This window comes from Lygodium microphyllum, chromosome 12 (assembly GCF_053477565.2).
Source record: "Lygodium microphyllum isolate KBCC chromosome 12, Lygodium_microphyllum_v1.1.10, whole genome shotgun sequence".
NCBI classification, from domain to species: Eukaryota; Viridiplantae; Streptophyta; class Polypodiopsida; order Schizaeales; family Lygodiaceae; genus Lygodium; species Lygodium microphyllum.
In genome coordinates, this window is record NC_141146.1 from 88856468 (window position 1) to 88877600 (window position 21133).

The 21133-nt window shown below is 37.7% G+C and overlaps 1 protein-coding gene across 1 annotated transcript; it reads right to left on the reverse strand.

Annotated features, from left to right (window-relative positions):
- Nucleotides 1-1882: 1882 nt before the first annotated feature.
- Nucleotides 1883-19840, reverse strand: LOC148028013 (oxidoreductase-like protein, amino-terminal protein). The gene is made up of 2 exons (XM_087688983.1): nt 19242-19840; nt 1883-2113 (listed from the first exon to the last, which is right to left on the reverse strand). Exon 1 carries the CDS (start codon nt 19784-19786, stop codon nt 19286-19288), a length of 501 nt encoding a protein of 166 aa, XP_087545109.1. The 5' UTR covers nt 19787-19840; the 3' UTR covers nt 1883-2113; nt 19242-19285.
- Nucleotides 19841-21133: the final 1293 nt, after the last annotated feature.

Consider the following 21133-nt stretch of genomic DNA (forward strand, 5'->3'; position numbering starts at 1 on the left):
CCACTTAAAGAAAAATATGCCTCGAGTGAAGAGAGAACAAGAAAAAAATGACAAAGTACAATGTGTACATAGAGTACAGCATGATGAGGAATAGAGATCATCTCACCCAACACCCATCAACTTTATAAGGAAGGGAAAACACTCTACTGAGAGATTTTTTGTGAGTAGATCTGCAAGATTTTGGTCAAATGAGATCTTGACAAGGTCAACAAACTTGTCCTCAATAACCTCTCTAATAAAGTGGTACCGCACCTCAATGTGCTTCATTGTGAGGTGTCTGCTAGTCTTAATCCACGACACACCTTTTAGTAGTCCATCAGTAGGTTTTTCGAAAATGATGCCGCGGTGCTCCCTTGGAACATCACAAGGTTTGTCACTTAGGCCCTACTGAGTCTACTCCACAACAGGAGAGTTCCGGCCGAACTCACTAGGATCAACCTGAAGTTTTGGGCATGGGTCTCCTAGCAGCCAGCTAGCGTCACTAATTTCGAGTCCCACTTTTTCAGGATTACTCGATCTGAAGCGGGCTTTCCATTGCACTTGGTTCAAAGAGAATGGGAAATAAAGGGGAGTGTGATACGTCAATCCTCCTGCGCATAAGGCAAAATCCCATTCTGACCCCCTAAAACAATGCAAATCGGTTCTACCTAACGACTACTTGGTCAATTTACCATCTTCCTATTTCTATTGCCGATTTAGAAAAGCTCCCGGCTAACTAGGACCACTCTACTATTGGACGGACCCGTCGGGGGTTATATCCACCCGCTTTCCTTTGATGATGGGTCATCTTTAGTTTTTTAATTACCTACAGCACATTTATTAGAACATATACAACCAACTTCCTTAATTAGTCTATTAAGTCACGGGTTCCTTCACATAATTTATCTCACTGACACGCATACAATTCGAACAGTAAAGCAAACCTCTTTATTATATTAGAAGCTTATTACAATTTTCATCTTTTCGTCCTAACGGAAGATGCACAGAATTCCATAAGGATATTTTGTCCACCAAGATTCCACCCTCATATCTAGTATTTAGGGTTCCAAGATCCCATCGTGAGTCATGAAAGGGCTTGTCAGATTCAGGGAACAATGCAGGATTTACAGCCACAGCCCCCTCTGGCACCTATATTTCCTACTGTCCGAGACTATCTCTACTAACAGACCTCTTGCCTATGAAGCCGGTCCAAGCCTCTCGTAGTAATAATCATGACCCCCTTGGAGTAGGGTCTCACCGCTAGCTTGGGAGTAGCCTAACGCGATCCTTCCTTTTATTCTATTTGATAATAATTTCAATCAGAGATCTAGATTCTAGCAAATACAAACAATCCTTTCAAATGTATATCAAATGATGCAATGGCAATCACCCCATCATGCAATTCACAGCTTCACATAGCCACGGTAGACCTTATCCTAAGGTAACCTTACATTCTAATGAGGATTCTCCTCCCCATAAAGAAGTGTTGGATACATCTCTTATAACATGTTAAGCAAGGCGTGAATTTTCCGTTTGGGCTATCTAATCCAATATAAGCAAAATTCCTTAAAGAAATATATTGTGCCAATAACTCAATGAGATGACCTATAGGATTCTTAAATAGACAATCAATTTCTATAACCATCTCTAGTCAACTATTAACCTTGTCACATTTGACCATAACTATATCGAATGCGCATAAAGACATATGTACAATAACCTTTGGCAATTAATTCTAACATGATTCTATGACTTAGAATCTCAATTAATCTAGCTACAAATCATAGCGATTAATTGTTTATGCTTGTACTAATATGGTTTTTAGATGAGTTATCAATTTGTGTAAGTGAAGAATATGAAAGCTAATATCTTATGTAATTATCTTATATAGCAAAATAATAATCTAGTAATGAATAATCTAGTTTGGCAGCATGATGACATTAGAAATTGCGTCTTTACTCGAGCTTGCATTAGCCACACCCAATGTTCCCTTGGTAGTGGCAACTCTGGCAACCTCGGGCACTCCCATATCATTGGCAATACCCGTTGCTTGACCAGTTGCGTTTGTCCCCATGGTTTTTCCACTTCGTCACTTTGGAGCCATCGTCCACGAGTGGTTGGAGAGATAAGAAACCTGGAATAGATTTGAGATGAGAGAGCATAAGAGAATATGACTTAGTTAAAGATCAAGACAAGGAAATTGAGCTAACTCTCGTTCTCTCTCTCTCTCTCTCTCTCTCTCTCTCTCTCTCTCTCTCTCTCTCTCTCTCTCTCTCTCTCTCTCTCTCTAGCTTCTTCTCGCAGTCTCTTAAAGGGATATCCTTCTACCTCTTTCTCTATCTCTCTCTCGCAGTCTCTCGAGGCCTCCTTATGTCTCCCTAATTGCCCCCCATGCCTCTTATTTATAGTGAATTAGAGAAGAAGGGTTCTGGCTAAGAAGAGGAGCTATTTGTGGAGGGAGATCTTGGAAAGATTAGTGATCTGATACTCAGATCATAAATCTGATGGTTCTATGGCTCCGAAAGAGGAGTAAAACTCTGAGATACTTGCTTAGAAAGCTCTCAGTTCACTCCTTCTTCTTTTCTCTGTTTGAAGTGTTGTTTTCTGTCTGTAGAGTGCGATCGCAACGCGCGTGATTTCACCAATTTTTTTCTTCTTTTTTTCTTTTTCTTTTTTTAAATAAAAACTTCAAACTAAATAACACATCACTTGTATTTTCTTTTAAATGACATCAACTTCTAGAAATCTCCATATATCTTTTTTTTCTAAAAGAATAATATCTAAAATATTCTAGTCTTGTCCAAAAATCTAATATTTTTAGACCATCCTTACTATACACATTAACATTAGTGATTAATATAGCTCATCTCTCTTATTCACGTTGTAACTTTCATGAAGGATGGTTGCGGTCCTTGTTAATTCATAAAAAATATCAAGTTACGACTCTCGATTTTATTTATTTATTTATTTTTAATGTTAGTTAGTTATTAACGTTAGTTAATTTTTTTAAAAAAACTGTAGCTAGTAACCTTACTAACTTATTAATTGACTAACTAACTTTTGAACTAACCAACTAACTTTTATTGCCTTGAAATATTACATCCTTCTTCCCTTAGAGAAATTGAGATGTCCTCATCTCAAGAGAAACGGTGGATACTGTTGATGAAGAGCACCCTCATCTTCGATGAAGCATCTTGTTCAAGGTAATCCTTCCACTGAACAATGTATTTTCTAAGGATTCTACTCCTCAATTTTCTCTCCCTTACATCAATTACTCTGTCAAATTGTAGCTCAAGAACTCCTTGGCTAGGTATTACAACTTGTTGATCATCAAGGATATAGTTAGGGTTAGCTATATATGCTTTCAATAAGCTAACATGAAATACATTGTGGATTTTTATATTCGTAGGGAGTTGTATCTTGTAAGCGCTTGGTCCTGAGCACTTGAGAATCTTATAGGGTCCACAATATCTTGGACTTAGCTTCTTAAATTCTCCTAAAGACAAATAACTCTTTTTTGGATGGACACGGATGAAGACCATGTCTCTCTCTTTGAAGATTCGTTCTTGCCTTTTTAGATCAGCGTACACCTTTTGTCGGTCCTTGGCAGCTTGAATATCATGTCTGATAATCTTGATTTGATCATCCATTTCTTCTAGCATTTTTCTCAAAGCTTCTACTCTTAGAGCAAGATCGAAAAAATTAAGTGACATATGACAATCTTGACCGTATAGTGCCTGAAATGGAACCATCTGAATACTTCGATGATATAAGGCATTATAGGCAAATTCCACTAAGAATAGATACTGAATCCACCTTTTAGGTTCATTGCTGCAATATTCACGCAGAATATCCTCAATTACTTGATTAACTCGTTTTGCCTGCCCATCAATTTGTGGATGATAAGCAATACTGAAGTAAAGTTGCATTCCAATGGCTTCAAATAAACTCTTCCAGAAGTGTGACATGAAAAGAGAATCATGATCACTGATTATCTTTTAAGGTAACCCATGTAACCTGAAAATCTCTTTTACAAAAATTCTAGCAATATCTGAAGCTTTGTAATTGGTTTTTGTTGGAATAAGATGAGTGACCTTTGTTAGCATATCTACTATCACCATTATTGAGTTATATCCTCCTTGTATAGAAGGTAACCCAACTACAAAGTCCATGCTAATAAATTTCCATTTCATTTAGGGAATGTCAAGTGGGTGGAGTTTTCCTGGTAACTTGACACGTTCAAATTTTACCCTTTGGCAATTTAGACATTCAATGACATACTTAAGTACATCACCCTTGAGTTTTTGCCAGTAATAACTTTTACTGACATCATTAAGGATTTTTGCATTCCCAGGGTGTCCTGAAGAAGGAGAATCATGTGCTTCCCAAAGTATCCTTCTCTTGAGAGTCTAACTTGAAGGAATGCATAATCTCATTCTGAAATAAACAAGTCTTTCGTTTTCATCTATAGAGAACTTAGTCTTGAGTTTGGGATCTTGTTTCTTATTCTGAACTTCCCAAAAATTTTATTAATAGTCTAGGTCCTTATTTGCTTCATCTTTGGTCAACTAGATGATAGGATTAGTTGGCATTGATACTATTGTAGCTAGAGTTCCTGCCCTAGATGGTTCTTCAGTGATAAGAGCATTAATGAAGGCTTTACAGCTAAGAGCATCTGCTACTACATTTTCTTTACCGGGTCTGAACTTAATTTCAAAGTCATACTCCTGTAGAATCTCGATCCAACGTCTTGCCTCATATTAAGATCAGGCTGAGTAAAAATTCATCTAAGACTTTTATGATCTGTGACTAAGGAAAACGTATTTCCAAGCAAGTAATGTCTCCATAATTTGAGAGCATGAATCACAGCTACCAACTCCAGGTCGTGAGTAGCATATTTTTGCTCATGGATTTTCAATTTTCTTGAAGAGTAAGCTACATGATGTCCTTCCTGCATTAGTACACATCCCAATGCAAGAGAGCTTGCATCGGTGACAACTTCAAATTCCTTCCTTAAGTCAGGTAACCTTAAGATAAGAGCAGTTACCAAACTATGCTTTAGTTGCTCAAAGCTAGACTGTTCGATTGGCGTCCAATTAATGGCAACTTACTTCTTAAGTAAGTTTGTAAGAGGTGCTGCAATTTGAGCATAGTTTCTGATGAATACCCTATACCATCCTTTTAGACCTAGAAAACTTCTCACTTCCTTGATAGTGGTTAGGGGTGGCCAATCTTGAACATCCTTGACCTTGGTAGGATCTACTGATATATCTTCAGCAGACACTATGAATCCCAAGTATTCAATCTTCCTTTTGAAGAAGGCACACTTCTTCTTCTTGGCATATAACTTGTGTGTTCTCATTGTCTCTAGGACAGTGCGAAGATGTGGTTCACGATTTTCTTCCTCCTTAGAATAAGTTAGGACGTCATCAAAGAATACAAGAACAAAATCATCAAGATGATGTCTAAAAATGTCTTGTATTAACCTATTGAAGATAGCTAGAGCATTTGTTAACCCAAATGACATCACAATGAATTCGAAATGACCATATCTTGTATTAAAGGCGGTCTTTGGAATATCTTCATTCTTGACTCTAATCTAATAATATCCTGACTGAAGATCAATCTTAGAAAAGATCTTTACTCCTTGTAGATGATCAAGAAGCTCATCTATCCTCGGAATTGGGTACTTATTCTTTATTGTTACCTGGTTTAGCCCTCGGTAGTCGATACAAAGACTAAGAGTTCCATCTTTCTTCTTTTGGAATAATATTGGGGCTCCCCATGGTGAACTACTTAGCCAGATATATCCTTGTTCTAGAAGTTGGTTGAGTTGCTATTTTAGTTTGATGGCTTCAGGAATAGACATTTTGTAAGGTCTCTTTGCCACTGGAGTGACTCCTGGAACAAGTTTGATCTCATGATCAACTTCTCTTTTTGGAGGTAACTCAGTTAGCTCTTCAAGAAATATGTCAATGTACTCTTTTAACCAGGATGGTTCTTCTACTTGACCATCTTGATTTATCTTATTAAGCTTGATCAAGTAAACAGGTAATCCCTTCTTCAAGCCTTTCACAATTCAAGAAGCTTTTGCTAATTGAACTTTAGGTTCCCCTGTTTCACCTTATGTAGTTGCTATTTCACCATTCAAATCCTGAAATGTGACTTGATCTTTTGCACAATGGATATGAGCGTCATTGGGAATTAGCCAATCCATTCCTAGTAAACATTCATAGGCTCTCATTACTCTGAACCTCATACTTGAAAGGTTTTCTCCTAGGTTAAACTCTACCTTGGCAGTTTGTTGTGTAGAAAGTACTTCCTTTCCATTTGCTAATTCCACAAGCAGCTTTGATGCATTTACTGTATATATTCCTATCTTCTCATTACACTTGGGTGAAATAAATGTGTGTACTTCCACAGTCAATCAAAACTTTAAATGATTTACCTTAGTGGCTCACCGGTGTCTGTATTACCGAATATTGACGATTTGGTCCTTTCCTGTGGAATGTAGCATGAACAGTTGCTCTTTCAATATCTTTTTCCATAGTAGGGTCTTCCTCCTTATTAATCTCTTTTAGGGTAATATTTGACATTCTTTCTCTTGCCATAGCTACTTGACCACGGCCTTGGGCAGCTCTGCCTTGACCTCGAAATCGGCCTTGGTAATGGTTTCTAACAAGCTTTGGACAATCTCTCCTAAAATGTCTTGTCTCATTACAGTGGAAGCATCTAAGACCATCCCTGTTTCCTTGGGTAGGAATAAATTTTCCAACTGAGTTGGATTTTTCCTTTTTCTTGTGTCCTTGGGAAAATTAGCCTTGGGTTCTTTTTTCTTGATCTTTGAATCCTCCTTTGTTTTGGTTAATGTAGCTCTAGAACTTATTGTTGTTAGGCTTTGATTGTACTTCCTGCACAATAGGAGCAGCTCGAATCAAAGAATCCTGGAGGTCTATGGAGCGCATTGATTCCAAACAAGTGTTCAGAGGATAATTTAGCCCATTGCAGAACTTGGATACTTGTTGAACAGTATCAATGGGGGGTGCATATTTAAGAAGAGAAACAAACTTGGGAGTAGTATGCTTCCAAGGTCAGTCCCATTTGCTTCAAATTGAAGAACTCATTCATCTTTTGGGTGCGATAAGCTAGAGGTAAATGACTTCCTCTTACAGCTTCTTTCAGCAAATCCCAAGTAATGGTATTTTCAAGGATACCTTGATCTCGGCACCACTGCTTCCACCAAAGTCGAGCTTCACCAATTAATTTAAGCTTAGCTATCATGGCTTGGTTGGCTGGGATAGTTCCAACAGCAGTAAAATAATCTTCTATAGATTCGATCCAAATCTCTGCATCGACTTCCACATTTTCGCCTTTCCCGTCAAACTCTGGAGGTTTAACTTGCTTCAAAAGATTCATTTTCTCTTGAGCTTCATTGGGAGTTATTGTGGTTGCAAGATTCTGAGAATTTCTCAGCAATTTGCAAGTTAAATTTTACGAGTTTATATAGCATCAATAATAAAGTTCAATACTCAAATTATCTCTCGCTTAGTTTATTGAAACAACTCTCAAATAAAACTCTCTTCCCTTTGCTAAAGTTAAATTGCAATTTCGGAGGTTTCAAGGAAAAATAAGGTTGCATTATTTCTTTGATTAATAAAGTATCAATCAATCTTTTATTACAACGGATGTACAAGGTAATCAAATGGAAAGAAATACATTATTCGGATGGCTTGCATGCTCATCTTATTTTCTTTCAAAAAAGAATTCCCCTACTACAATCTAAGTATGACACTCTAATACATTCTTTATTAAGTAACTTGGTTTCGGAGAGTAGATATCTAGGAATCTATATTTTTTAGGGAGTTTAGAAAATCCATCTTTTTTGTAGTTGTGGCAGCTAGAACGACCTATGACTTTTATTCTGCTAGCCGGAAGGATCTTCGTAACTTCCTCGTAGATATACTGATTTAGTTTGATCTTCTTACCTCTAGTATACAGGGTTGAGTTTACACTGGCCTCATGAAATAGATAGATCTTGACAACTTTAAGATCTTCAATCCATTTTACCCTTTTCAGATTATTTTGAAGATAATCTAGGTGGCTTGCATCGATATAGGAATGTCCTCCACTAATCATCCACCGTCTTTCACGATATGGAGGCGAGGGATTGTACAACTGATCTAGTACCCGTATCATCTGAATTCTCCAAGAAAAACTGGATGAATGCATAGCTGACATAAACATTACTCGAAAGATTAAGAATCGTTTTCAAGATTCGTTACTCTGCCATAATTCAAAAACATACATTAATAAAGAGAAGGAAACATGTCCTAAATTATGCTTGGAAAAAATATTTTTCTTAAGCTTACGTCGTAATCTATACTAACGTGCGCTCTGATACCAACTATGAGATGTCCGCTAGTCTCAATCCACGGCACACCTTTTAGTAGTCCATTAGTAGGTTTTCCGAAAATGATGCCGCCCGGTGCTCCCTTGTACTTTGCAATAGGAGAGTTCTGACCGAACCCACTAGAATCGACCTGAAGTTTTGGGTTCCTAAAATTGAATAGGTCTCCTAGTAGCCAGCTAGCATCAGTAATTTCGAGTCCCACTTTCTCACAATTACTCGATCTAAAGCAAACTTGCCATTGCACTTGGTTCAAAGAGAATGGGAGACAGAGGGGAGTGCGGTACGTCAAACCTCTTGTCCACCATAAGGCAAAATCTCATTCCGGCCCCCTAAAACAATGCAAGTTGGTTCTACCTAGCGACTACTTGGTCAATTTATCATCTTCCTATTTCTATTGCCGATTTAGAAAAGCTCCCAGCTAACCGGGACCACCCTACCATTGGACAGACCTGTCAGGGGTGACGCCCACGCGCTTTCCTTTGATGATGGGTCATCTTTAGTTTTTTAATTACCTATAGCACATTTATTGGAATGTATACAACCAACTTCCTTAATTAGTCCATTAAGTCACAGGTTTCTTCACATAATTTATCTCATCGACACGCATACAATTCGAACATTAAAGCAAACTTCTTTATTATATTGGAAGCTTATTACAATTTCCATCTTTCCGTCCCAACGGAAGATACACAGAATTTCATAAGGATATTCTGTCCACCAAGATTCCACCCTCATAACTAGTATTTAGGGTTCCAGGATCCCATCCGGGGTCACGAAGGGGCTCGTCAGATTTTGGAAACAATGCAGGATTTACAGCCAGAGCCCCCTCTGGCACCTACATTTCCTACTGTCCGAGACCATCCCTACTGACAGACCTTTCGTCTACAAAGCCAGTCCAAGCCTCTCATAGCAATAATCATGACCCCCTTAGAGTAGGGTATCCCCGCTAGCTTAGGGGTAGCCTAGTGATATCCTTCCTTTTATTCTGTTTGACACTAATTTCAATCAGAGATCTAAATTCTAGCAAACACAAACAATCCTTTCAAATGTATATCAAATGATACAATGACAATCACCCCATCATGCAATTCACAGCTTCACATAGCCAAGGTAGACCTTATACTAAGGTAACCTTACATTCTAATGAGGATTCTCCTCCCCATAAAGAACTGTTGTGTACATCTCTTATAACATGTTAAGCAAGGCATGAATTTCACGTTTGGGCTATCGTACCCAACATAAGTGAAATTCCTTAAAGAAATATATTGTACCAATAACTCAATGAGATGACCTATAGGACTCTTAAATAAACAATCAGTTTCTATAACCATCTCTAGTCAACTCTCAACCTTGTCGCATTTGACCATAACTATATCGAATGCGCATAAAGACATATATACAATAACCTTTGGCAATTAATTCTAACATGATTCTATGACTTAGAATCTCAATTAATCTAACTGCAAATCATAGCGATTAATTGTTTATGCTTGTACTAATATGTTTTCTAGATGAGTTATCAATTTGTGTAAGTAAAGAATATGGAAGCTAATATCTTATGTAATTATCTTATATAGCAAAATAATAATCTAGTAATAAATAACCTGGTTTGGTAGCATAACGACATTAGGAATTTTGTCTTTACTCATGCTTGCATTAGCCACACCCGATATTCCGTTGGTAATGGCAACTCCCGCAACCTCAAGCACTCCCATACCATCATTGGCAATACCCGTTGCTTGACCGGTTGCGTTGGTCCCTATGGTTTTTCCACTTCGTCGCTTTGGAGCCATCATCCACGAGTGGTTGGAGAGATATGGAAGGTGGAGTAGATTTGAGATGAGAGAGCGTAATAGAATATGGCTTAATTAAAGATCGAGACAAGGGAATTGAGCTAACTCTCTCTCTCTCTCTCTCTCTCTCTCTCTCTCTCTCTCTCTCTCTCTCTCTCTCTCTCTCTCTCTCTCTCTCTAGCTTCTTCCCACAACCTCTTGAAGGGGTATCCTTCTACCTCTCTTTCTCCACCTCTCTCTCGCAGCCTCTCGGGATCTCCTTATGTCTTCCTAACTGCCCCCCATGCCTCTTATTTATAGTGAATTGGAAAAGAAGGATTATGGCTGAGAATAGGAGCTCTTTATGGAGGGGGATCTTAAAAAGATTAGTGATCTGAAGCTCAGATCATAAATCTGATGGTTCCATTGGCTTCGAAAGGGGGGTAAAACCCCAATACACTTGATTAGAAAGCTCTAAGTTCACTCATTTTCTCCGTTTGAAGTGTTGTTTTCTATCTGTAGACTGCGATCGTGGCGCGCGCAATTTCGTTAATCTCTCTTTTCTTTTTTTTAAATAAAATCTTCAAACTAACTAATACATCACTTGTCTTTTCTTTTAAATGACATCCAGTTCTAGAAATCTCCATACCTCTTTTTTTTCTAAAAGAATAATATCTAAAATATTCTAGTCTTGTCCAAAAATCTAATATTTTTAGACCATCCTTACTATACACATTAACATTAGTGATTAATATAACTCATCTCTCTTGTTCACTTTGTAACTTGCATAAAGAGTGGCTACGGTCCTTGTTAATTCATAAAAAATATCGAGTTACGACTCTTGATTTTATTTATTTATTTATGTATTTATTTATTTTTAATATTAGTTAGTTATTTACGTTGGTTTTTTTTTAAACTTTAGTTAGCAACCTTACTAACTTATTAATTGACTAACTAACTTTTGAACTAACTAACTAACTTTTATTGCCTTGAAATATTACATTCATCTTCGCAATGAAAGACCAAATTCTTGGCTAACTAGATAGCACTCATAGAATCTGAATGCAATGTAGGAACCATGTCAATCATACCAAGGTCTACCACCAAACCACCTAACCAGAGAGCCTCCTTGCAAACCTCAGTGCTGCAATATACTTGGCCTTTGTAGTAGAGAGAACCATGCATTTCTATGCCCTCGATATCCAAGAAACAACACCCCCAACAAGGGTAAACACATAGCCAGAGGTAGATTTCATACTCTCTGCATGTCCTATATAATCAAAGTCAATGTACCCCATGACTCTTGTATCCTGACCACCATAACATGTGCACATATTTACTATGCCCTTCAAATATCTCATGATACCCTTGAGACAGCATCGCAATGTTGCTTGCTAGGTGTAGCCATATAGCGTGCCACAGCTCCCATTGCAAAAGCTATGTCAGGATGAGTGGCTATCATGGCATACATCAAACTGCCCATTGTGGATGCATAAGGAATCTTGGTCATCTCGGCCTTCTGTTCATCAAACTACTACAGACAATCGACCTGGCTCACCTTCACATGAGAAGGCAAAGGACAGTCAACATGCTTAACATCCTACATATGAAACCGCTCAAGGACCTTCTAGATATAGTCATGTTAACAAGTAAAGGAGCCCCTGAGAGCGGTCACATGTAATGCATATCCCAAGAATATATGAGACATATCCCATGTCTTTCATCTTAGAGCTCTTCTTGAGCTAACTTTTGACAGCATCCAGCTCATCAAGTCAACCAATATATCTAAGAGCATAAAACCCAATAAGTCTTTAAACTCGTAAAATGACAATCACTGAAGCAACTAAAGCAAGTAGCCAACGCTCCAAGATATCAAATATAACTCACATTTAAGTCCCAAAGCATTCCACAACCATATCCAATCTCATACATCAATGCTAGATATCACTATAGACATATAGCATGCCTAAGATATCATATAAAAACAATAGACATTTAAAGTATAGAGCTCATTGTTGTATGCTTGTTGTCCAAACTATTATGGCAGCAATAAAATCTACAAAACTAAGGTAATCAAGCTCTAAACAATCCAAATAGCATCCCAAATCATAACCATACCATCTGGATATAAAATAGTATCCTCGAAGCATTAAACATGCATTATGGAATTTGTTGTTTGTTGTCCACAAGGTATACATCATGTCTATATCAAATAGAGCAATGGTTAATCTAAAACTCTCCAACCGGTGCTAAGATTGAAGCCAAAAGAAGTCAAAAGGACCCCCAAATCATGGGCCAAGCACCGAGCAAGAGGGCAAAACCAAAAGGTAGGAGGGGAACAATAGGACAACCCCCTAAAAATGCACTAAAAATTGCAAGGGCTATTCTTAGGACTTTGTATGTTGTAACTGAGCATAAGGCTCACTTGTTGGAGCTTAAGAACTCGAGGGAAAGGCCTTGATTAATGTCGAAAATGGTAGGGATGACCAAACAAGGAATGAGACTAATGCTTACCTCATTGAGCAGTTGCCATGAAACCTTGAAGTTGAAGCCTGAAATTCGAGCTGAAGCAAATGATGGAGAGGCTCCTCGAATGGTTGGCTCTGATACCAATTAAAGGGTGAAGTCCGAGTGAAAACATGAGCAAGGGGAAGCAAGAGAGATGCAAGCTATGGAGAATGGAGCAAGAGAGCAAGATAGAGACACACAAAATATGGAAACTCCAACAATCACAATGTGTGGCCGGCCTTCCTTTATTCTATAGTTACTGAAAGAATTAAAAATAGTGATTTTGATAAACGATCACCCTTTGTAATATACAAGTGTACAGGTGTGTATAGTGAATACATGGTGGCGTAGGCACAAGGGTCTTTACCTTCAACATTGGATAAATAGTTACGAGAATTCAAAGATTTATTACATAAAACAAATGCCTTGGATAACCCTCGAGCATTACTTTACATGCAATACATCTTTGGATTACCGTCGAACTATCAAAATGAGATGCTCTGCAATCCTCTTCACTCGCTCAAGGCATCTATAGATATGCAAAAAAATTTAACAAGACTTTGGTTGCAAGTAGGTGTAGTTGGTCGACTAGGAGTTCCCATGCAGCTGGCTCAATCTTTAAGTCAAAGAAGTCATCTTTCCTAGCAAAAACTCATCAATCAATCTCGGAGTTGCATATAAAAATAAATGACAAGTATGAAGTCACTCACAACAAGGATGGCTCAAAGGGTCGTCATTGAGGCTCCAAGTATTTCTTTTGAAATTTTGTTTGAAGAATGTTTTATTAATATTAGTAATAGTAACATTAATCCCATTAATAAAACTACTATTAGCATGCTTGATCTTTTTAAGGTCATAGGACATATAAATAATCAAGACATTGACGTTTTATTTGATAGTCCTACTTATAATATTATTTCTTCTTGCTTGATGCAAAGACTATGACTCCACATGATATCCAATGACCAAGCTTATCATGCCTAATATACAAAGGGCTCTACAATGAATCACTAGGATTGGATGGTGCCAGATTTGGATCGTTTGATCGAACAATACCATCAAATCATGGATTTTTGACTTATGAGCCTTGACCATGTGGATGTCATTCGTAGCAATGCTATGGTTCTTTGAAAAATACTTTTTGTATATTAATTATAAAATCATGTACTTTCTTTTGAGTTTGATAACCACTTTCGTGTGATTAAGAAATATTTGTTCACCAAGATTATAAAAAATAATGTACATATAATTTCAACAATGAAGTTTACTCAATATTTTTTTGATCCAATTGTTAGTCATCAATTTCTTTTAATACTAATCTTAATATGAGTTCTTGAAATATAAGTGAGTATTTAGATCCAATATTACATGAGTATGCTGATGTTTTTTCGTCCAAGCAATCTGAAATACTTATGTCGTCTCGTAGTAGAGCCTTACACCATAAAATTGAAACTTCACTTAGTAGCCATCCCATCTCTCAGCAACCTTATAGGTTTAGCCTAAAAGAGGAACGAGATAGCTAGATAACTTTAGGAGTATTTGGCTAAGGGTAATATTGAGCCGAGTAAGTCTCCATGTGACATGCTTGTCTTTCTCATTTAAAAAAAGATAGCATAATGCACTTTAATCTCGATTACAAAGACTTCAATAAGGTGATCATCAAGAATAAATATTCATTGCCAAGAATGGATGATATTATAGCTCGACTTTTGATGTGTGCTCTTTCACAAAAATTGATCTAAGGTCCGAATATCATCAAATACAGATAGCTTTAGAGCATGTCGTGAAAATTGTATTTCGAATACAATATGTACATTATCAAATTATTATCCTACCTTTTGGATTAACCAATGCTCTCACAACTTTGCAATAGATGACGAATGATTTATTTTGTATGTATCTTGGAAATTGGATAGTCGTTTCTCTCGACAATATCCTTATTTATAGTAAGTCATTGGAGAAACATGCCAAACACTCACATATTGTCCTACAGCTCTTAAAATGAGAGCATTTGTTCGCTAAACTATCTAAGTGCAAATACTTTTGCACAGAGTTGTTATACTTGGTCATGTCATCTCAATTAATGGTATTCGAATTGATCCCAAAAATATACAAATACTACTCGATTAGCCTATTTCGCAGACCATAAAGCAAGTAAAATCTTTTTTAGGTTTTACATGTTTTTTTCAAAAATTCATTAAGGGTATGCTTATATTGTTGAACTCTTAACATGTTTGCTTAAGGGTATCTCAAGCAAGGAAAAACACATTAGTCTCATGTTTGGACTAGTAAGCTCAACCAATATTTTCAAACATTGAAACGACTTGTTACTACTACAATGATGTTGCAAATTATCGATTCGAATAAATCTTTTGATTTTTATACAAATATGAGTGATTATACTTTAGATGATGTTCTTTATCAAGATGGCCAATCTGTAACATTCAAGAGCCGTAAGCTCATTAATGCCTAAACAAGTTATACTATCCAATAAAAGGAATAATTCATGATCATCCATGTGTTTAAAGTATGGTGTGATTATTTGTACAATGCTCGATTTATTATTTAGACAAACCATCACTTACTAAAATACCTATGTAGTCAACCCGATCTCCATGATCCTAAGGCGAGATTGGCGAAGTTAACTCTGAAATTCCCTATTGAAAGGGTGCAACTAATATGATTGCTAATGCTCTTAGTTGAATTACTAAAGTCAGTGCCTTGTCCTCATTTGAAATTTCAACTAATTTATTTCTTTCTCTCAAAGAGTATTTCCAAAATCATCTTTATTTTAGTAAGGTTTGGCAATTAGTTCAAGAGGAACCTAGGAGTCCAAGAAGCTTAGGTGGTTCAAAGGTCCAAAGACTCACTATTGAGAAATATGGCAAAAAGATATTCCATTCGAAATGGATTACTTTTTAAATAAGACAAAGTGTGCACCAAGCATTGGACACCCTAGTATACACTTGACTTTGACCTTGGTTACTCGTTATTTTTATTGGCCACATATTACAACTATGGTTAAGTCTTGTGTATGTGAGTGCTTGCAATGTTAGCTTAACAAAGCTAAACAGCATAGATAGGTGGGAACGTTGCATCCTTTGCAAAAATCTAATAAGAAATGAAGCAATATTTCTATGGATTTTATAGTAGGATTGCTCCATACGAATTGAGGTCATGATGCACTATGGATTGTGATCGATTGATTGACGAAAATGGCTCAATTCATTCCTACAAAGATGACCATGAAAAACCATGAGTTGATTGGTCTCTTTGTTTAACACCTTTATAGACTTTATGGTTTGCCCAATGAAATAGTTAATGACTGGGATCCTAAGTTCACTAGTCATTTTTGGCAAATAGTCTTCCAAAAATTGAAAATTTAATTGTCCATGTCACCCTCAAAACATCCTAAAACCAGTGGACAAACTATGGACAAATCAAATGATGGAGGATGTACTTCACGCATATATCTCCCATAAACAATCTAGTTGGGATCGTTACCATTCTCAAATTGAATTTGCTTATAATAGTGCTAAGAATTTGACTATTAGTTATAGTCCGTTTATGCTTATATATGGTTATGAGACGAAACCATCGATTGACATAAAGCTAACGGAGATGAAAACGCAATCCGTAGTCAACTTTCTGCCATGATATGCAAGAGACGTTGATGATTATGAGAGAAAGCATTAAAATGGACGAAGATCATGCTATGTTTTATGCTAATCAATATCATACTCCTAGGGAGCTCCAAGAAGGCATGTGGATTTACCTTAAAGCCCCAAAGGACTCCGATTTAATGACTACCAACAATACTATAAATTATCTTTGAGGTATTACAGTCATTTCTAGATTAGTAAGAAGATTAGTATATCCTATGAGTTAGACCTACCTTCAAAAATCTGAGTTCATCCTATGTTCCACATGAGTCATTTCAAAAAATGGCTATAACAAGGTGAACAGATTGTCTCGATTAAGGAGCTCCCGCACCTTGAAGATACTGCTTGTTATGTTCCACTTGAATCCAATTTGGTTCTTGACCTTAGGACTAAATGATCCCGTTGAATCATATATCCCAAGTATTTGGTCAATTGGAAAAACTGCCAAAAAATGGAGGCTACTTAGGGGTCAATATGTTCATTAAAGAGTCATTTTCCTCACTTCATTCATGAGGGTATTGCTTAGGATATCATTCATAAGGGGAAAGTGTTACATCCCTAGACATCTAAAAGAGCACTAGTAGCATTTGTCACAATGGTAACAAAGTAACTTAGTGCGAATACACTAAGGACCCTTCAAGTTTAGGACAACCAAGTCCTATAAATAGGACTCAATGCCCTATTGTGCACATTCATTGTGTGATCACCACTCTTGGACTCTTAACTCGTTGGCCAATGCATCCATACATCGAAATGGTATCGGATGGTAGTATGGGACACCAATCCTTGAAATGTGGTTGTGGCCCGAAGTGCTACTAGCTCCCAAGCTTAAGGGTGAGCATGTTTGGCTCTAAGGTTGGGAGACAAGTTTGCTGTTCAATCCCTTTTATGTCGAGTTGGACTTGTGTCATGTCTCATACACAAGATGGATCCTAGGGAGACGTTTCAATCCCACCATGAGGACCTTCTTAAACACAGCCACATAGAGAGATGCAAAGCCCATCATTCATACCCAACTAGTCCACACCCTCATAGAAGGCAACATCTGCAAATTTAGAGGATACTACACCATCATCAAGAGACCCGACCTCCTTACTTCAGCCTCTCTATGCTAGACAGATCCATGAGAGATATCTTGAAATGAAAGTGCCTCCTAATTAATTCCACATTGTATCTAGCTTAGACATCATTTTGTACTCATGAGCTACGTATTGTCTATTGTTTATTTTTCATTTAGTTAATCATAGCATTAGATGACAACTATTTTGGGACATGGAAAATTCCTCGACTTTTCAAATAGAATATATTTTGTTTTGATAGGCTGATTTGGCCTTTATAGACGTTAATATAACTTTCTTTCTTTCTTTCTTTCTTCTTCTTCTTCTTCTTCTTCTTCTTCTTCTTCTTCTCTCTCTCTCTCTCTCTCTCTCTCTCTCTCTCTCTCTCTCTCTCTCTCTCTCTCTCTCTCTCTCTCTCTCTCTGTCTCTCTCTCTCAAAAAAAAAAAAAACAATACATTTACACTCGAAATACTATTCATTCATTCAATATTTTACACCTTCAAGAAATGCTAGTACAAGTACTACTACTATCACATTTGCAAAACTTTAACAATATTACTTGCCACAATGGAACTACCTTAATGGAACCATAAGCATACTTTAGAGGCATTCCAATCTTAGTTCTTCCAGCATGGAAATCATTTGAAAAAACATTTAACCCATTACCAATTGTGAGCATCTACAATCTTCCGAACAACCTAAGTAAGGACATGCTCAAGGCCTTTGAGCAAATGGTGTTGTAATGTGCACTCGTGGCCAACATGAATACCCAATTGAATCCAATGCTCAATGAACTGCTTGGACGATTAAATGCGAGATGACAAGTGAGAATGAACCTACTACCATCCACATATCCATGCATCATCCCATCTACAACAACTTTAACTACCTACCCTATGCCACCTTGCCTACTCAAATAAGTATAGACCTTTGTGGGCTTGAGAGGAGGTGTTCAATCACTAACATTGGCTGATGCAACTTTACCTAGAGGCATTTGAGGTGGAACTTTGGATTCACCACTCCATTTTGCACCTCCATGTGAATCAACTATGATAAATGATTTGTATGCATTGTACTATCCTACAATTTGCTTGCCCCTTCCCATGTTTTTAGATTGGCCATTTCGGTATTTCAACATATTTAGTTAACTCGTAATTAACGAATGATTTCTATGCATAAAGTTGAAGACAAATTGAGATGTTTCCCAATGTCCTTCCCCAATCTCATTAAGACCCTCTAATCTTTCATGAATCTTCTAGGCAAAAATGCAATTTTCATTCCTATTCAATTTTTAAACCTACACTGTTAAATTTCTCTAAAAAACTAGGTTCTCGTTGAAGCATTCTATAGTATCTCTTATGAAGATCAAGTATGTTATGTAGATGAAGTATGTATGTCTTAGAAGTGTACCCTACTATGTACGTAAGAAGTCGCCAACTCATACATAAATTGGCCATGAAGAGAGGTAGGCCACACAACAACGGACTTGCAAACGATTATCTTAACAATGAAGACCATGATGGAAGTAGTTGTCCAATTGTGAAGTAGGAACAAGGCACAATCTTATACTCTGCTTTGTATAACGGCGTTGATCCAGGCATCATCATATAACTTCCCCAAATTGGTGCGCTATTGACGTCTTGATAAACATAACTTGGCCATGACAAGAAACAAGACACACAACAACGGACTTGCAGACGATAATGCTACAAACCACTTGACAATGAAGAATATGGTGGAAGTAATTGCACAATTGTGAAATAGGAAATAAGGCACAATGACAAGGGCCGGCAATAAGAATCATATAAATGTGTGGCGGTGGAGAGAAGGAGAGAGACAGAGAATCTCTACCTTACGGTAGCAGCAGGAGGAGGAGGAGGAGATTGCTGCTGCTGCTACTGCTGTTTCTTGTGAGATTCGATGATGGCAGCCTTGCGCTGGTTGAATTCCTCAAGCTCCTCGAAATAGATATCCCAGACGCATCTGACGCAGCCACTGCCGCAGCAATCGCCAGGGAGTGGCTTCTCGGGGGGCTCACCGATCCGCTGTTTCAGCGACTCGTAGTCCTCATCTTCGTCCCGCGGCTTCCCTGGCCCCTCCTGATCCTCCTCCTTCTTCTTCTTATTCTTCACCTCGTCCACGCAACCAAGAGAAGGAAGAGAGACTGAGCCTTTCTCGGTCATGGCGCGCAGAGCTAGGGTTTCTGGAAGCCCTAGTGCTCGAGACGGATGCGAGATCGCAGACAAGGAGTGTTTTGCGACGAGAGGACCACCGACGAAAAAGGCGGAGGAAGAAGCGCCGACTCGAAAAGCTAGCCTCATTCGTTCATACCAAAATAGGATTACAACATTAACAGTTAAAAGAGACTTTATACGCCGACAGCAGACTGCGATCATCCAAGAGGTACGAATTTTCTGAATCTCTGTTAGACCCTGACCATAGCCCTTAGCCCGCGGTGGGGGGCAATGCCAGTTTTATATTACAACAAAAAAATAATAGCTTTGAATATTTACATCAGTACGCCCTAAGCCTCAAAACCTTAGCATCTGCCCACTGCCCAGCCGCTTATATCCGACTTTAAATCCATGCATGCGCTTTTTCAAAACCCTAATTATAGCCAAACTATCTTGTCTAATGCCATTTAAGGTCTCTCCCAGCAAGCAACACAAGCTTTCCTTTCTTTCCCCATCAAAACTCTATTCCTATTATTCTATATATGTTTGCTCGTCTTATTAAGCCCCAAACCATGCAATTTGTATTGATTGTTATCCATCTCTCGATCCTATCCTTTGAAGGGATAACTTCGTATAGTGACAATTGTCCACAAAAGCAGTTTTAAGTTTGTCACCTTGGTGTGACCCTCCACTCTTGAACCAATATAATTTTCCAAGCACTCACATTGGCATGTGGATATTGGTCTTTCCATTTACTTTGAACCTTCATTGGGTTTTCGTCTTCTCCTCTTACAAATCCCTCCTCAACCTCATCTTGACTGCTAGCTTAAGGTGGCCATGATTGGGTCGTTAACGAAGGATCCTACATCCACAATGGCATGATTCACCAATATACCGTCAACATAAGCTGGCACATTTTCTTTGTTGCTACAAAATGGTGAACTCAAAAATATTTCAAATGTGTTGTATATTCCAAAGATCAAGAGAAATCTTCTATCAGTTGCTTCCATAAACTAATATTGGCCATGAGATGAGGTTCACTAAGACAGGTGTAGAAATCATTGATAGTGCTAGCAAAGTTGTTGGCAAAGGAGAAAGAAGGAGCAACCTATATGCGCTAAGTGCTTTTAGAGCCACCATTGGTGTGGGCACAAGTAAACTTTGGTATAAAAGATTTTGTCACATTGATTTTGCAATGCTAAAGGAGAAGCATAAGTAAGGTACAGTTGCTCACCTACCTCTAGTAAACTGAAATGAAGGAACCATGTGAAGTTTTGTGTAATGGACAAGCAGACTTGTGCGGTAAAATGCCTACACAAGCCTTGGGAGGATCTTCTTATTTTATGTTGATCGTTGATGACGATAGTAGAAAGATATGGGTGTAATTCCTTTATGATAAGGCTCAAGCTTTTGATAAGTTTAAAAAATGGCTAAAACTTGTCAAGATGAAACATGGAAAAGTGTGAAGAAGTTTAGAACAGATGGTGGTAGTAGAGAGTTCAACTCAAAGGAGTTTGAAGACTTTTGCAAGAGCAAAGAGATTAAGCATCAATTGATGATGGCTCACAC